Source organism: Delphinapterus leucas, chromosome 8 (assembly GCF_059928025.1).
Source record: "Delphinapterus leucas isolate spDelLeu-1000000601 "Yukka" chromosome 8, BTC_Dleu_Yukka2, whole genome shotgun sequence".
Taxonomy (NCBI): Eukaryota; Metazoa; Chordata; class Mammalia; order Artiodactyla; family Monodontidae; genus Delphinapterus; species Delphinapterus leucas.
This window is the reverse complement of record NC_143136.1, coordinates 1,178,568-1,196,262: the sequence shown is the minus strand read 5'-3', so window position 1 is coordinate 1,196,262 and position 17,695 is coordinate 1,178,568. Positions and strand designations below refer to the sequence as shown.

Genomic DNA, 17,695 nt, shown 5'->3' with positions numbered 1-17,695 from the left:
AGCCGGGGCTCCCCAGAATCACCGAGGCCCAGAGGGTGGGTCCTTGGTCTGGGCGTCACAGCCCTGAGCCAGGAGCGCTGACACAGTGGCTGCAGCCCCGAGGGCCAACCGGGTCCCCGGGCCTTGCGTCGTTAACCTACTGCTGACCACTGGCCCGGGCCCCCGGGCTCGCTGCACAGCCCGGAAAGGATGGGCACCCGCCCAGGCCGGGGAGGACGGCGGCGGCCGGGCCGGGTGTCAGGTCCGGGTCGGGCGAGTCCTCACCCAGGTTTTCCCGGAGAAGCCAGGTCAGCACCGAATCTCTGTAGGGAATGAAGTCCGTCTTCTTCTTTTTCTTGTTCTGCAGGAGAGGAGCGTCCAAGGTCAGCCCCGAGCCCGCCGCAGCGGGAGGGAAGAGGGGCTCAAGCACAGGTGTGTCCCCGAGGTCCGGGCGGCCTGGGGCTCAGGGCGGGGCCTGCTCCCAGGGCCTCCGCTCGGGCTGCAATCAGGGACTTGCTAGCACGTTCCTGGCCTCGCCCCTCCTCCGTCGCCACGGTGTGTCTGGCCCACACGGCCGGCCGAGCCCGGGCGGGCTGACGCCAGTGGCCAGGGCCAGTGCTTCCTTTCCGCGCCGTCAGAAGGACCAGCGCGAGCCCATCGCCCCACAAGCACCGCCAGCAGCTCTGCTGACTGAGGGCAAGAGGCCCCTCGCCTGCAGGAAGCCCTGCGGGGCCCCCTCCCCGTGCACGTGAAGCCGCCGCCGCCTGCGCCAGGCCCGGCCCGGCCCGCCTAAGCGGCTCCGAAGCCCCAACAACCTGGTCCCCCTCGGCACCCGCTACCCCCGTCAGGACGAGGCTCCCCCGGGCGCCACTGAGCGTGGCACAGGGACCTCCCCGCCTCCCTCGCTTGCACACGTTTTTGCTTCAGGAGCGTCTGCTCGGCAGCCGCAGCGGCCGCCAGGGCCCCGCGAGGGCGCTCCTCAGGGCGCAGACGCATCATCCCCGAGGGGAGCCTGCGGCCAACCCATGGCCGCTTCCGCTAGATCACAGTCAGCTGCTTCCTGGTGACGCTGGGGAGCGGGTCAGGCCCGGCCCTCTGGCCTCATCGCCCACGGGCCCCCACGCTCCCGGCTCCAGGCGCTGAGCCCCCAAACTGGTCTCGCTCTGTTCCTGCAAAGTCTCCATCGCAGCCCCTCACAGTCCCTTCCTTGTTCCCTCACACGGCTCCTCACAGAGTTTCTTACACAGTTCCTCACAGCTCTACACAGTCCCTCACACTTCCTCTCACACCTCCACAGTCTCTCACAGTCACACCCAGCTCCTCACACACTTCAGCACACAGTGCCTCCCAGTTCCACTCAGAGCTTCTCAGAGCTCCCACAGGTTCCCTCACGCACTTCCACACGTCTTCTCACGCGTCCCCACACAATTCCACACGCATGTCCCTCACAGGTCCTCACACCACCTCCCACACTTCCTCTCCCGTTTCCACAGTTCCCCCGAATCCGCACGCTTCCTAACGATTCTGCTGGCCGTTGCACACGTTCCCACACGCTCCTCACACCTTCTTGCACAGGCCCCCTCCCAGGTCCTTGCACTGGTCCTGGTCCCACCCCACGCTGTTCCTCACAGCCCAGGTTCCTCACGGCTCTCTCACCGCCACACGCAAGGCCTCACACCTCCTCACGTATCTCCTCACACAGCGGGTCCACACCTAGCTCCTCTCGCAGCTCCTCACGGAGCCCCTCACAGTTCCCGCTGTGCTGCAGCTTCACTCGCCTCCTCACAGAGTCCCCGCGCAGAGCATCACGCTTGCAGCCCAGCTCGGCACACAGTTCCTGCCAGTTCCTCAGCTCCCGCACACAGTGCCCGCGCCTGTCACACGCGGCCCTTCAGCCTTCACGCAGCTCCTCGCAGCGCCCGGAGTCCCTCCGCCTCCTCACAGAGCTACCCGCTCACTTCCCCCAACACGGGCCACGCTTGCCTACAATTGTCACACAGCCCATCACACGGGTCCTTCGCATTTGCCCCCGAAGCTTCTCACGCTCCTCTCACAGCCTCGCCCGGTGTCGCGGTCCGCGCGCTCTCTCCGCTCCTCACGGAGCCCCTCACAGCGCTCCTGGGACCCCCGCCACCGCACGTGCTTCCTCCCACCGCTCCTCACACAAACCAGGCTCTTCCCACCTGAGCACGTCACGCGCTCGGCGGGCTTCCCAGCTGCAGGGTGAGCGCCCCTGGGTGCTCCTCAGCCCCCAGGCCCCAGCCCCAGAGCCACCTCCCCCACGACGCCCCCGGCCCCCCAGCCACGCGGACGAGAGGCCACCCTCCTGCTCAGGGTCACCCTCACAGCCCCGTTCTGTCCTTCGTGAAGCTCGTCGCCGTTCGTTCACCATGATCTCATTTCCCGCCATCGCTCATCCACCCCCGCGGCGCTGCTCTCCCCGCACCGGCACCGGCCCAGCTCTGATGGGGCTGGTGTGTCCCGCGGCTGCTCTGCTTCTCAGGCACCCCCCCACCTGCCCGAGAGGGCTGAGACCCCCCCACTCCCCGAGAAGCGAGGAACGAAGATGCTTACCTTGTTGGGCCCAGAGTCCTGCAGAGGCAAAGACAGAGTCTGAGGACGGAGCACGCTGGGCCCAGGGGCAAAGCGGTGGGAGGAACCCAAGCACAGCCCAAGCCCCCCTCACCACACTGCCTCCCCTCCACCGCCCACCAGGCCCAGCCCCTCAGCCCGAGGGTCCCGGCTCCCCCTGACAGCCCGGGGGGCCACCCAAGGTCACTGCCCCGCCCGCAGCCCAAGGCCACCCCCAGGGGCCTGTGGGGAGGTGGCACATCCCCATTTCACAGGTGGGACAACTGAGGCTCGGGAGAGTGACAGGGTCGTGGCTCCATCTCCAACCCGGGGACCCCCCTCACCTCCAAGCCTCTGGGCTTTTCCGTGAACCTGGCCCCACAGCAGGGACAGGTGGCCGCTCCCGGCATCTCCCCAGCAGGGCAGGACGGAGGCGCCCGCTGTCCCCCCACCCCCGAGGCCACCTGATCGCAGCACTTGGAGCCCGCTCACCATCTCGGCCAGCGCGGAGATGACCTTGCCCAGGGTGGTCAGGGACTTGTTGATGTTGGCTCCCTCCTGCGTAGGGAAGATGAGGCCGGGCGTCAGGAGGCCTCAGGCCCTTCGCTCCCTGATGGAGACCCAGCGCCCAGCCCTGCACCGTTGACCCTCCCCGCTTCCCCGTCCCACGAGAGCAGGGGCAAAGGGGGCGCCCACCCGAGGCCGGCCCGCCTCCCCCGCCACCCCCTGGCCCTGCAGCCACTGGGCGTCAGGCCCCGCCGGCAAGTCGGTGGGGACCCTGGTGGGGGCGGCCCTACCTTGAGGCGCGTGCCCTTGGCCCCCGTGGAGTCGGCCCGCTCGCTCCCGGCCAGGTCCACCAGGCTGACTTTGCTCACCTGCGGGGACACGTGTGTCACACGCAGAAGCTGTGACGCTGTGTGGGCCCCCGCCTCCCCTGGGTGCGGCCTGCAGCGTCCCCCCTCCCTGGGGCCGGAGCGCCCAACCCTGCGGAGCACAGCGGCCCTGCTCTCAGCTCCTCTGAGGAGGAGGCCACCTTCCCTGGGAGGCTGCACGGCCTCTGCCCCTGGCACCTGGCACCCAGCTGTTCCCTGCCTGCTGGCCGCTCGTCACCTGCACGTCACTGTCGCTATCACCCGTTCCACAGACCAGGCTCACCGTGTGGTGGGATTTGAACCTGGCTCCGGGAGCCCCTTCCCCCACTGCCCGCTGCCCCCGGAGCCACCCGGGCACTGGGCAGGGGCCCCCTCCCCAGCACTCGCCCAGCCCGGGCTGGGCAGCCACATGCACCCGGGGAAGCCCAGGGCTGCGGGCAGGAGTCGCCTGGTGGGCCTGCCAGCCGCCCTGAGCCCGAGGGGTGGGAGCTGCCGGCAGCCCGCAGCCAGGCCCCCGGGAGGACGGCGCCAGGCCGGGGTGACCCGGCCTCATTGGGGACCGAGCACCCCGAGCTCCCCCCAGCCACTCTGCGGACCCCAGGGTGCTGCCCCCGGGGGCAGGGCCTGGCTGGCAGGGTGCCCAGTCAGAGAAATCGAGATGCTTAGGGTCAGAGCCACGGAGGGCGCCCGCCCTACTGCCCCTGCAGCGCCCACAGTCAGCGTGTCTGGATAAAGGCCCCAGGAGACGAGGCCCCTGCCTGGGTCCACTGACAAGGCCAAGGCTCATGGGAAAGGCATCTGGGGCGGGGGCAGTGGGCAGGGCCGCTCAGCACAGCCTCTCCTTTGTGCTCACAGATGCCGGTGCCCACGGGGTGAGGGGCACCCCCAGCCTGCACCAGGGCCCACGGCCAGCCTGTGACGGGCACTCACAACCTGCGGCCTTCGACACCGCCCTCCAAGGGCCCCCGAGGCGTCTCCGGCCAGTGGGGCTGCCCTGGAGACGTCCCTCCTCGGGCCTACAGTCTCCACCATAACCGCCTGGCAGGAGGCTGTTCCAGGGTCCACGGCCCCTCCACTCACTCCCTTCCCCAGCCACGTGGCGCCAAACACCAAGAAGAGATGGCCTCGCAGGCCTGGCCAGCCCCTCACCGAGGCCCGGGCTGGGCAGGGAATGGCCCGCGCCCAGGCCTCACGGGCCAGCATCCGGCTTGGCCTCCTCACCCGCCTGCCCGGCCCGGGGCCCCGCCCGCCGAGGCTGAACTCACTTTCTCTGTGGTGATGTTGGTCTCTGCATCGTGGCGCTTCTGCGTGAAGATGATGTTGAAGACGGCGTGGGAGCGGCTGCTGGTCTCGTTCATGTTCGTGGCCGCCACGGTCCTGGGGAACGGAAGCCACACACTGTCACCCAGTGTCCCGTGGTCGGGCGTGTGGGCCGCTGGTGCTGCCGGCCCGCTTGACCAGTCACTAGACGTCAGCTCCCCGGCCCTGCCCGGCCTGGTGGTGACCGTGCCTCCTGTAGAGCTCGGGCAGGGCCCACACTGCCTGCCCCACTGCATCCGGTGTGGCTCCTTCGGCCCCCAACTCGAGCCTGGCACTCGGGGCCCCGTGACTGGGGATGCCCTGCTTCCAGGGGCTGAGCAGAGCCCCCTGGGCGGTGGCCTGCAGGCTGTGACGTGGAAAGGCCCCCAGAAGGGAAAGGGGGCTCTACTGTCCATCCACACCGGCCAATCCAGGGAGGGCCAGCACGGCCTTGGGGGAGAAGGCCCGAGGCTGCCAAGCGGAGGCCAGTGGTTGGTCCCGATGTCGCTGCCGTGCAGAGCCCCCAGGGAAGCCCCCAGGCTGGGCTCGCTGCCCGACAGCTGCCTCCACAGAGGTGGAAGAGCCCCCGGGGACCCCTACTGAGTGCAGGGTAGGCCACTGGCCAGGGATCCTCACCCTCCCGGGAGTCCCCGCGTGGCAGAAGGCAGGGGGACTGTTGCCACGACAACCAGGGCAGACCCTCCTAGGCTGGGAGGCCCAGGGCAGCGTGGTCACGGAGACCAATATCTCGTGGCCAGCAGCACCTTGTGGCCGACCCTCCCCACACGCCCCTGTCCAGAGGGCCATCTGCCCTCCAAGCAGGCAGGGCTGGTCCTCACAGCCTGGCCCCACCCAGGGCAGCCACCGCCCCCCAGGGCGCACAGCCTGACCCCCCACGAGGAGCAGACCCTGTGTAGGCGACAGCGTCCCCTTCCTGGGGGAGCTGGAGGCCCCCATGGGCTGGCATGTGCCCTTGATGTCCTTAGGCCCACAAGGCCCACACCTCCATGGGGGCCGCTAGACAGACCCCATGGGGATACCAACAGGCACCCCAAGGACAGGTGTTCCTCAGAGAGACTCGGAGTTGCGCGAGTGGGAGGGGGAGGGCAGGGAGGGTGGGCGCGTCACCCCGCACACACCGGGCCTTGTTCCCTGAGTCCATGAGGTCCTGGATGTCATTGTAGGAGGTGACAGCCAGCTTGGACAGGTCCTCCACGTAGGGCCCCAGCAGCGGGTGCTCCCTCACGCGCAGGTTGCCCTTGTTCTTGGGGTTCAGGAGGTCACGGACACGCTCGCAGTAGATCTCCATGTAGCTGACCTGCGGGGCAGCGATGACATCAGGGACGTCTGAGGTGGGGGGAGCACACGGTGCGGCCAGGACCCCGCACGAACATGTCAGTGGGGGTGTCAGCCCACCCCCTGCCTGGCCCTCCCCACACACAGCCATGCCGGGGGCTCACCCAACGCGGTCACACCGGGGCCACCCGGGCTATGGCTCAGCCCGGGCCACGCAGCTCGGAGCAGCTGCTCAACAGACACCGCAGAGCAGACACAGCCCTTCGCTCCTGTGCCCGGCGTGGGCTGGCACGTTGGCCACATGCACGCGTGAATGACAAGCTAAGGGCACAGACCGGTGGCGGGCACTGGCTTTAAGTCAGTAAAGCCACGTTCCGAGGGACAGGTGACGGAGAGCCCTACCTCCACGGAGTAGGACATGTTGTCATTGGTGGTGTCGTTGATTCGGGAGAAGAGGTCCTCACAGAGCTGCAGGGACAGAGCACACCATCAGACGTGAGGCTGGGCTGTGCCCAGAGCCTCACCCCTCGAGGTGCTGTGGCTCCTGCGACCCAGGCTGGACTCTGCTCTCCCGGGCCCCTCCCGCACCCTCCCGCTCCACCTTAAAGGCACTGAGACGGCCTGTAGCCAAGGAGTCACTGTCTTCTGCTAACTCGGGGGCCCCCCAGCTGATGTCTGATCCTCTCCTGTTCCTTGCACCATCCTTGCCTGCATGAGGTGGAGGGTCTGCCATGCGACAGGCCACCCAGCACTCTCCCCTGCCCTGACCAGGTCAAGTACTGACCAGCTCAGGTTCAGAGACCCACCCCGTGGGCGTCCCCTTGTCCCGGGCCTCTCCCTGCCGGGACCACCAGCCCTCACAGCCCTCCCAGGGAGGGTCGGCCCCTACCAGCGGCTGCCCCAGCCTCCCTGTCTTATGGGTGTGACCATGGTGGGCACTGCCCGGGCCTGGGGCCCTCCCGCAGCTCCCCGCCCTCAGATCTGGGTCTCTAGCCCCTTCACAGCCCGTCTGCCCCACGCTGCCCCTCCTGCCCTGCCCTCCCCACCACCCCCATGCTTTACCTTCCCTCCCGGCCCCCTGCTCTCCCGGGTCTCAGCTTGTGCTCGCCTGCCTGTCCTGCCCTCACCGGGTCCCCCCGCCCCCCGCGTGCCTGTGGGATGATGCCCTGTTGGTCCCCCTCACCGCCCCCCACCCCCGCGTGCCTGCGGGATGATGCCCTGCTGGTCCTTCTCCTGCTTGCCCATCATGGTGTAGGACTTGCCGGCCCCGGTCTGCCCGTAGGCGAAGATGCAGACGTTGTAGCCCTCGAAGGCATGCTGCAGCATCTCCTCGCCGATGTCGCGGTACACCTGCTTCTGCGAGGCGTAGTTCATGTCTTCTGGCTGCAGGACAAGGAGGGTAGCAGCTGCAGGAGGCTGGGCCTGCCGTGCTGGGCTCTCGGCCCACGATGTTCACTGAGAGCCTGCGTCGCACCCAGGGCCTCCAGGCGCCAGGGCCACAGCACCGTGGGGAGGGACGCCTGCCCGGCCCATCCACTCACAGGAGACCCGGAGAGGGGAAATAATCCTGCCTGGGAGGCAGCTTCCAGAGGGAAGGGTGGGAGGAGCCAGCCAGTCTAGGGCCAGACAGAGTGGAAGGGCATTTTAGTAGTGGGAAGAGCATGTGCAAAGGCCCAGAGGCGGGGGTACGTGACGTGGTGCTCAAGGTAGCAGCCGTGGGGGTGACGAGGTGGGGCTGGAGAGGCAGCAGGGCAGGGGCCCAAGGAGTCCATGGTCCTGGCTATCACCCCTGGACGCTGTCCTGAAGACAGCGGTCACTTCAGGCAGGCCCAGGGTTACCCTGACGACGTGAGGGGAGGGGCTGGATGGGGAAGGTGAAATGGGGAGCCCTGGGGCCGTCCCGGGACCAGGCACTCAAGGTGTGACCCAAGGTGGGCCCTGGCCCTGGGGCAGGGGGCCTGGACACCTTCTCGGATTCAGGAGGCTGGGGGATGGGAGGACTGGTGTAGACCAGATGGGGGATGTGGAGGCGCAAAGTCCGGGGGTCTCCCAGGCTCCAGGGGGCGGGGGAGGGCGTGCAGGGGCTGGCGCCAGGTGGGCAGCTTCAGCTTCGGAAACCGAGCTTGGGGTGTCTGGGGAAGAGGAGAGGCTGGCAGGCAAACGGTTGTACGGCTAGGACCCTGGGAAACTGCCCACAGTGGGCTGATGGCCCCTTGGTCCCTGCCGCAGCTGGGCAGTGTGTGTCACAGCTCAAGGTGACCTTCCACACACAAGGCGACTCAGGAAAGCAGGCCCCTCCCCACAGGCCTCACACCTGTGCCCCCACCTCCCAATCGGCCCTGCAGAGGAGCAGGGTGGCCCCTCGCCCCATTGGCGCAGAGAGGTCAAGGCGTTGGCTGAGGGCCGCACAGCGAGCAGGGCTGAGCTGGCACCCACACGGCAGCAGCCCACCCCTCTGGAACCCCAGCCCTGGGCTTACCGAAGTGTGTGACCAGTAGGAATAGTCGAAGCTGAAGCTCTTGGGCATCTCCTTGGGCTGTTTGGGGTTAACGATGGCTGCGGGGAGGGGACAGGCATGGTGCTCAGCGCTGTGCTGCAGGGACAGGCTGACCCTGGATGCGCCCGCCCGAGAGGGACCCCAGGGCAGGGAGGCGGGGTCCTCAGAGGCCTTGGCCCCAACAAAGCCAGCCCCCCTGCCAATGGGCAGCGACAAGGGCCCTGTTTCCAGGCAGACCAGCCATCTCTGCCCCCTGCTCTGTCTGACCTGCCCCCCCACCCCGCCAAGGCAGCCCAGAACAGTCCCTTGGCGCAGGCACTGGGTCAGACCTCGAGCCCCGGCCCATCCCACCTCTCGGGTCCACATCCCGCTCGCCCCCCAGCCCAGGTCTGTCTTGTCTGCTCTGCATGCAAGCGCTAGGAGGTGCGGCACAGTCACAGCCGCGTCCCTGCTGCTTTGGGGCCCCATCATGCCCGCGTGCTCATCCGTGTCGGGGGCGTGCTGGCTGTCCCCCCGCAGGGACACCACACGTATCCCTCCTCCTGCCGGGGAGCCTGCAGGTCCCGTCCAGGTTTCTCTCAGGGGCTGTGGGACTGTCCTCTGCTTAGGTCCTCCCCAACCCGTCCCCCTCCTCCAGCAGCTGCACCTGGGCTGGCAGGAGGCGGTGCTCACAAAACGTCGGTTCATCAAAGGAGGAGCAATGCCACCGGCACACACCGCCGGGCCTGCTGGGCGCCCCGGGAGCCCCCCAGGCAGGGCTGAGGCATCCCATGTTCCCCAGGCCCTGGACAGGTCTCGGCTCCCCGAGGCCCGGGCCCAGCGGGTGGTGAGTCTTCGGTAGCTGGGCAGAAGGGGCTGCGGCTCCCGCGCCCGCCAAGCTGCCCTCTGGGACGCTGTCTGAACCCCCGATGTCTGTGTTGATAGAGGACCCCGAGGACCCCCGAAGTCCCACCTGGCCGGGGGTTTTCACCTCCACCAGGAACTTGGGCTGTCCCGGTGGGAGAGGGCTCCAGGCCACGGCTCCACATCATCCCATCTGAGGGCCACATTCCCCCCACCTACTTGGAGATGAAAGACGTGTCTGCCAACCCCATGGATTGGCTTTCCTCAGCTGCAGTGGGCTGGGGGCCTCGCCTCTCTGGACTCCAGGACCCGCCCCCCCCTTCCCCACCAGCACGTGTCCAGGGTGACCTGTAACTCACACCAAGGGAACAAGCCCTGGCCCTGTTGCAGGTTGAATTCTATCCCTCAAAATTCACATGTTGAGTCCTAACCCCCAGGACCTCAGAATGTGACCTTATTTACATACTTGCAGACGTAACTGGTAAGGATGAGGTTATACTGGAGTCAGGTGGGCCCTAATCCAACATGACTGGTGTCTCATGAAAGGGGAAATTTGACACAGACTCACACGTAGCGTGGAGGCCATGTGAAGGGGGAGGGGGAGACTGGGATGGTGCTTCTACAAGCCAGAGGATGCCGGCATTGCCAGAAAACCACTAGGGGCTGGAGAGGCAGGGAATGGATTCTCCCTCTGGACCCCAGAAGGCACCAACCCGGTGACACCCTGGTCGGGGACTTAACAGCCTCAGGAGCTGCCATCTAAGCCGTCGTGTCCACGGTGCTCTGCTCCAGAGCCCTGGGACGCTGGGACTCCCACCAGCCTCACCCCACTCGGCAGCTGCCCCGGGCCACGGCTTGGCGGGCAGGAGCTAACTGGCTCTGGGTCCCAGACCCCAGGCTTATGGGTTCTGAGAGATGACCCGGCACCCTCGGGAGGCCGGCAGGAGGGAGCAGGTGACTGACCATCACAGCCCTTTCTTTGGAGCCGAGAGGGGGTCACGTCCATGCTGGCTCCAGGAGTGAGGCTGAGAGGAGACCTCGCCATCCCGGTTTCAACTCCTGCGGGACCTGGGGATGCGGCCGCCAGAACCCGAGCACGTTAATGCCGGCGCCATGGGAACGACAGTCACGGCGTCTCCGGAGCGCAGGCAGCCTGGGCAGGGCCCCCGATGATGCCCACCAGTGCCCCACCTCCACCCACCCCACCCAACCACTCCTGCTCGCAGGCTGCGACACCTGCCCCCCCGCTGACCTTGCTCTGACTGTGTCCTGGTGCCGGGGAGTCTGCTGTATACCCTGTGTGGACCGGGAGCTCCCTGACGACCCCTCCACCAGGGATGGGGCACGGATGTGCTCAAGGAACGCTGGGTGGGCAGGGGACAGCCGGCTGTGAGGGTCAGTGAACGCAGAGTGGGCCACGAGGAGAGCCCGCAGTGGGGACCACCAGGCAGAGCTGCTCTGGCCTGCGGGAACTGCTGTCACCTGCCCCCTCCCCCTTGGGCGGGGTCCCCTGGTGTGGCTCTGACCCCTGCCCTGGTCCTGACCCGCAGGTGTCCTGCGGGGGTCCTGTGGTGTCTCCGTGATCACAGATGGGGTTCTGCGCTCCAGAGGGGATGGCACTCCCCAGGTTCCACCCCAGGCCTGCTCTCCACCGACGCCTGGGAGCCCTCACCAGGGTGACCTGCTTGGACTAGGCCTGGACGGGCAGCCCCCTGCCGGCACTGAGGCGATTTGGTGGCGAGGGGCTTCCCAGGCAGCTCTCGGGTCGCTTCCTCCCGTGGGTTTGAGGAGGGGTACGGGACCGCGGGCTGTTGATCGGGGGGCTCCGTGCCCTCTGCCCCTGCTGCAGGAGCACAGAGGGACAAAGGCGACAGCTGTGAGGGCCCAGCTGGAACGGGGGGCGGGAGCAGCTAAGCAAGGGAAGCCGTGTCCTCAGAGCCTGAAACCCCACAGCCGCGTGCGGCGCCCGCCCTTCCGGGAGCCGTGGCCCAGCTCTGCGGAATTCCACGGGTCTGTGGTTAAACCCTGGGTAGCTTGCACCTGTCTGTGGGGAGAGCAGTGACACCACGGAAATCGGCAGACAGGGGTGTGTGTGTGTGTGTGTGTGTGAGAGAGAGAGAGAGAGAGAGAGAGAGAGAGAGAGAGAGAGAGAGCGAGGGGCCTTGCGAAAACGGAGACCGAGACCTCAGTGTCAGGAGTCTCGGGGACGTTCTCAACACGGGGCCCGTGCCGGTCCTCATGAACCCTCAGCGACGGCTCTCCGGACGATGGGACGGCTCCTCCCACTGACCTGACTTGGCCCCCACGCTCCACGCCCCCGGCAAGGCCCCCCACGCCCGTCACTGCCTGCCTGACTGCGATCTGTGGCCCTTGTCACCGGCCCGTCTAGTTCCATCTCCGTGTCCCCACTGGAACGTCACCCCCAGGGCAGTGAGAGCCTCTGTCCTGCTCCACGGGGCCCGATGCCAGGAGTGGAGCCTGGTGCAGGCTGGAGCTCAGTGATGTGTGCTGACCTGACCCCCCCCAAGCCTCGTTTCCCCGCCTGGGCTGTGGGAGCATCCTCAGCCCTGAGGGGCTCAGGCAGCCCTAACCCTAACCCTAACCCTGCAAGTGGAGAGCCCGTCGCGACTCTCACGGGTGGCCCCCGGGGAGAGGCAGCTCAAGGCAGGGAGTACCAGGGGCATCTTGGCCTGGGGCCAGCCAGTGACGGCAGGCCCCCAGCACCCTCGGCCGAGGCTGCTGACCAGGACTCTGCTGGCCCCCGGGGTCCCTACTTTGACACCACGTGTATGGAGCCATTCCTCTAATAGAAAGGCCTGCACCGCGTCACCACCTCCTGGCAAAACCAAGCTCCCTTCTGTGGACTCCCAGGCCCAGTCTCACTGTATTTGGAGCCCAGAACATTCTAGAATAGTGATGGCAAATGGGGCCGACTTCTTGGATGGGTTAGGTTTTGAGACCGCACGGGGGCTGCTGGTCAGGAGGGTCCCGGTGGACCTTCCAGAACGGTGGTCCATTCCCTGAAAGCACACACTGGGCCCAGCTTGCCAGGGTCCAGTTGGAAGGCTGGGGGCCCGGCCCTGAAGACATCACCCTGTGGTTTTGGGCGGGGCGGGTCCCTCCCCTCCAGGCACTGTCCTGGGTTGAACAGTGTCCTCCTGGAACCTCAGACTGTGACCTGATTTGGAAATAGGGTCCCCGCTGTAGGGACAGAAGCACACATCACATACAATTTGGTTGGCTCACAGAATTGCTAGATTCGCTGTGTTTCAGATGAAGAGTGCTGTTATCGAGGCCATGATTACAGGATAAGAATTTAAACCGACTTTGAAGTGTTCTAATTTCTGTGTCACAGTGGAGATTCCGGGTGGCACGTTCCAAGAACTGGGGTCTCCTGCTGTGCCCCTCGTTTTGAGATTCAAGGAGTATGTCACCACCCCCGCTGACAGGGCTGGCCAGATCAGCTCCTACCCTGACAAGACGACCATGAGCTGCTGCCCAAACCCAGCTCCTGTGAGCGTCTGCCTCAGGCCGGCTTTGGAGCCGCCTGCCCTGCCCTGCCCCTGGCCCAGGGCCTCCAGGGATGAAGCTCACCCAGCCCGCCGATGCCACTCCTCAGGCAGGCTTCCCTGTGCTGAGGGCTGCCTCTCTCTCTGTGTCTGTCTGTCTCTCTCTGTCTCTCTTTGTCTCTGTCTCTTTCTGTCTCTGTCATCCTCTCTGTCTCTGTCTTTCTGTCTCTCTCTCTCTCTCTGTCTTTCTGTCTCTCTCTCTCTATCTCTGTTTCTCTCTCTGTCTCTCTCTCTCTCTGGTCTTTCTCTCTGTCTCTGTCTCTGTCTCTATCTCTGTCTCCCTCTATCTCTCTCTCTGCCTCTGTCTGTCTCTCTCTCTATCTCTCTGTCTATCTCTCTCTCTGTATCTCTGTCTCTATCTCTGTCTCTGTTTCTCTATCTCTCTCTCTGTCTCTCTCTGTCTGTCTCTGTCTGTCTGTCTCTATCTCTCTCTCTGTCTCTATCTCTGTCTCTCTCTCTGTCTCTGTCTCTATCTCTCTCTCTGTCTCTGTCTCTCTGTCTCTCTCTGTCTCTCTTTCTCTCTCTCTCTCTCTCTCTCTCTGTCTCTGTCTGTCTCTATCTCTCTCTCTGTCTCTATCTCTGTCTCTCTCTCTGTCTCTGTCTCTATCTCTCTCTCTGTCTCTGTCTCTCTGTCTCTCTCTGTCTCTCTTTCTCTCTCTCTCTCTCTCTCTCTCTCTCTGTCTCTGCCTGTCTCTACCTCTCTCTCTGTCTCCATCTCTGTCTCTCTCTGTCTCTCAGGCCCCAGGTGGATTAGAAGTTCCCCTGAGTGCAGCCCACCATCATCTCCAGCTCTTTGCTTCTGTGACACCTGCCCCATCCTGTCCTGGACCGCCCCCAAGTTCCAGGGGAGACACAGGGTCTGCCTCTGATCCTTTGTTCTTTCTGTCCATTCTACAGGCTCCCGTAGGGTTTGGTCACCTGTGAGCCCCTCAAGCCGAGACCCCCAGCTAATGTCTAAGGTGGCGACTATGCCGCTGGGGCCTGACCCAGCATGGACGGGGATTCTCACAGCCATTCCTGATGTCCTGGGTCACCCAACAGCGATGTGGCCGCAACCCTATCAGCTCCTCGTGCAGATGCCCCCTGCCCACCCAGGGTCACGCTCCCACCTGCGGTCACAGTCCCTGGCTTCCCACCTTAAGGCTTGAGTCACACCTCCTGAGCACTTTCTCCAGCCTCGAGGGGGCCAGGCTGGAGATACAAGAAAGCCAGGACCTGAACGGACCCTCCGCCCGCGTTGGGCAGCAGCTGAACAAGACCTCCAGCTTCCTGGGGAGGACACCCCAGAGGTGCACTCTGTATTCAGAGGGTCCCAGCGAGCTGAGCCCCTGCTTCCCGTGGTGGCCACCTGCTCACCTGCTGGTTCGCAGCTTCTGCACCCCCACAGTGCATCCAGGGACCACCTCCCACATAAGCTCTTGGCACCCAAATCCTCACCTCAGTTCTGCTTCCAGGGACCAAGCAGAGGCAGCACCACTCACAAGAGTAACTATGAGCCCCCAGATATGCCCAACAGAACCCCATAGGCTCTGAGTGGGGCCTCCACAACCTGCTCCAGGGCCTCCTGCAGAGACCCCCAGCCATACCCGAAGCCTCAGCCCCATAACAGGCTTAGGGCGGCAGCCGCCATCAGCCCTGAGCGCCCTTCCCCTGGGGCAGCCCCTCCCTCCAACCTGGTAGATAACAGAAGGGGTGGGGTTACTCAGGTGCAGGTGCAGTGACGGCAGCAGCTCCAAGTGCAAACCTCCCGGCTGAGCCCCGCCAAACCCACAGCTGGGGGAGAGGACGGCGAATTCTTGCTCTAAGTCACCGAGCGTGGAGGTGGGCTCTTGACCAGCAGGAGATGCCAAACACTGGTTTGACTTCCAGGGGACCCCAAACAAGCCCTCTAACCTACAGTGTTAGAAGCAAGGATGCCGGCTCCCCTGTGGGTAAGGGTGGGTGGGGCCGGGGAGGGGGGCTTCCGGGTGCCGGCATCGCTCGGTTCTCAGCAGCGGGGTGCTCCTGGGAACTCCTTGAGCTGCACTCTGGGCTCTGTCCACTCTTCTGCAAACATGCCCCAACTCAGGACAAAGTCTGTGGCACCAGAAAGAGCAAAAGGGGAGGCTCGGGGCTAAGTCCTCTCTGCTGCTCCGGCAGCCGGGTCCTGCGCACTAGAGGGGCCCTGGAGGCCATGCCTGTCCTTCTGACCTTCTCGAGATTGCCATTCTGTCTCTTCCTACTCCCTGTTCACCCTGTTGACCCCAGGCCTCCTACTTCTCAGAAAGGCTTAAGATGACTTACAATTAGAAACAAAACAGAAGAGCAGACAAAGTAAAAAGCAGCTGAAACAAGACAAGAAATCAGGAACCTTGTGCCCTGGGTTGAAAAGCGGCCCCGCCAAAACTCCTGCCTACCCCGAACCTCAGAATGTGAGAGGCAGGGTCTTTGAAGATATAATCAGTTGTTGAAATGAGGGTGTGTCCAGTGGCCATCAGGTCACACAAAGACACAGACACGCAGGGAAGAAGCCACGTGATGACAGAGCAGAGACTGGGGTGATGCGGCCGCAGGCCAACCTGGCGGCCACGACTGGAAAAGCCACAAGAGGCGGGAAGGATCTTCCTCCAGAGGAGTGTGGCCCTGTCAACACCTCGGTTTTGAACTCTGGCCTCCACAACCACGAGAGGATAAATTTCCGTTGTTTTAAGCCACCCAGTTTGTGGTCATTCGTTACTGCAGTCCCAGGAGACCGACACCCGGGGCGGACCAGGAGGGAGCCAGGGCCCCGAGGGCCCAGCAGCAACAGCCCCGAGGGAGCAGCAGCCACGGCCCCGAGGGCCCAACAGCCACGGCCCTGAGGGCCCAGCAGCAACGGCCCCGAGGGAGCAGCAGCCACGGCCCTGAGGGCCCAGCAGCCACGACCCCGAGGGCCCAGCAGCCACGGCCCCGAGGGCCCAGCAGCCACGGCAACCCCGAGGGCCCAGCAGCCACGGCCCCGAGGGCCCAGCAGCCACGGCGGCCCTGAGGGCCCAGCAGTAACGGCCCCGAGGGCCCAGCAGCCACGGCAACCCCGAGGGCCCAGCAGCCACGGCCCCGAGGGCCCAGCAGCCACAGCCCCGAGGGCCCAGCAGCCACGGCGGCCCCGAGGGCCCAGCAGCCGCGATACTCACTGGTGGTGCTTCCAGACATCTGGATGATGCACTTGGAGTCGCGGCTCATTTCTCGGGAATTGAAGGGGCGGACGCGCACCGCCACCTTCACCGAGGCCCCAGCCATCTCTGCGGCCTTTGTGGGTCACTCCTAGTGGCGGCGGGAGCCCCAGCGGGCACAGGAGACACCTTGGGAAAAAGGGAGACGCGAGTTAGAAACAATATCCACAAGGGCAGCGCAGATGTTTCCGGCTGTGACACCTGCTCAGATAACCAGTCCACAGGAAGAGGAATGGAGCAGGGCAGCTGCAGGTGAGAAATGCCGCGAGTTTTAGGAAAGAACGCCAACGGGATGAGAGGAGCCTAGGAAAGCTGGAGCCTAACAAGAAACAGCCGATTCGCTCTCTGGGACCCGGAAAGACTCCAGGTGCCTCTGAAGGTCAGCGGCTGGGTGGGACCGAAAACAGGTGTTTGTGGAAAGTTAGCAGAGGGTGGGTCAGGCCATGTCATGGGTTAAATTGTATCCCTTGAAAATTCACATGCTGAGTCCTAAACCCCGGGACCTCAGAACGTGACCTTATTTGGGGACAGGGTCCTGGCACTGTAACTGGTTAAGATGAGGTCCCACTGGAGTGAGGTGGGCCCTGCCCAGGGTGACCAGCGTCCTTATAAAAGGAGACGCACACAGGGAGAGTACCACGTGAAGACAAAGACAGAGGTCTACAAGCCAAGGACTGGGGGTAAACCGCGAAAAGACAGGAGAGAGGCAGGCAGTGGTTCTCCCCCACGGCCTTGGAGGGAACCACCCTGCACATCTGGGACTTCCAGCCTCCAGACTGTGAGACAATACACTTCTGTTGTCTAAGCCCTCAGTCTGTGGTACTTTGTTATGGCAGCCCCAGCAGAGTAATGAAGACCCCGAGACCATCATCCCCACCCGGTGAACATCCAGGACCTGCCCCCCCACCCCATGCCACCATCAGGCAGGAGGCCAGAGGCTACCCTCTGGGAGAGTGAGGCTTGGTCCAGCCTGGAGTTCTGAGGACCAGCTGAAGGTGGGTGTGAAAAGCCCAGTGAAGATGCCCAGGAGTGGGGGACCCCAGCCTCCTCCTCCTGCTGCAGGGCCCCCACCTGCTGGCTGCCAGGGAAGAGGGCAGGGTCCTCTGCTGGGGAAACAGGACCACAGCCTCTAGCAAGCAATACAGAGACTAAAGCAAACAGAAAAGGAGCACAGCAGAAAGAGACAAAGCAGGAAGAGAAGAACAAAAATGTTTCAACACCTTGTAATTAATATCCTCAGAAAGGAAATTTACTCACCCATGAGCAAGTGAAGTACGCTTTTTTTCAAAGGACCATTTAATGAATAAGAAAGAGTCCTTGGAAATTAAGACTATGAAAACAGGACCTTCAGAAGTAAATAAAAAGGTTGGAAATACAATTAAGTAATTTTCTGCGTGAGGAGAGAAATAAAATTTGGGGATCAATGAAAAGAAGCTACTAAAGAAATAATTCAAGAAAACTTCCCAGCACAGCCAGTCACGAGTCTCCAAATTCAAAGGGTCTACCTACCCCACCTGCTATAAAAGGTCAGAAACCACAGCAAACTGTGAAATCTCAGAACCTCAGGGCTAAAGGGAA

The 17,695-nt window shown here is 64.2% G+C and overlaps 1 protein-coding gene across 2 annotated transcripts in view; it reads right to left on the bottom strand.

Moving 5' to 3' along the window:
* The window catches only part of KIF1A (kinesin family member 1A), a 69,053-nt gene extending 52,753 nt beyond the window's left edge, over positions 1-16,300 (bottom strand). For both annotated transcript variants that reach the window (XM_022568171.3, XM_022568169.3), the window contains exons 1-10: positions 16,079-16,300; positions 8,497-8,573; positions 7,221-7,400; positions 6,420-6,485; positions 5,861-6,039; positions 4,688-4,799; positions 3,348-3,425; positions 3,043-3,108; positions 2,554-2,571; positions 265-340 (exon numbers count right to left, since the gene is read on the bottom strand). In XM_022568171.3, coding sequence (XP_022423879.1) covers positions 265-340; positions 2,554-2,571; positions 3,043-3,108; positions 3,348-3,425; positions 4,688-4,799; positions 5,861-6,039; positions 6,420-6,485; positions 7,221-7,400; positions 8,497-8,573; positions 16,079-16,184 — 958 coding nt within the window. In that variant the 5' untranslated portion in view covers positions 16,185-16,300. The remainder of the gene's footprint in view (positions 1-264; positions 341-2,553; positions 2,572-3,042; positions 3,109-3,347; positions 3,426-4,687; positions 4,800-5,860; positions 6,040-6,419; positions 6,486-7,220; positions 7,401-8,496; positions 8,574-16,078) is intronic.
* Between the last annotated feature and the right edge of the window lie 1,395 nt (positions 16,301-17,695).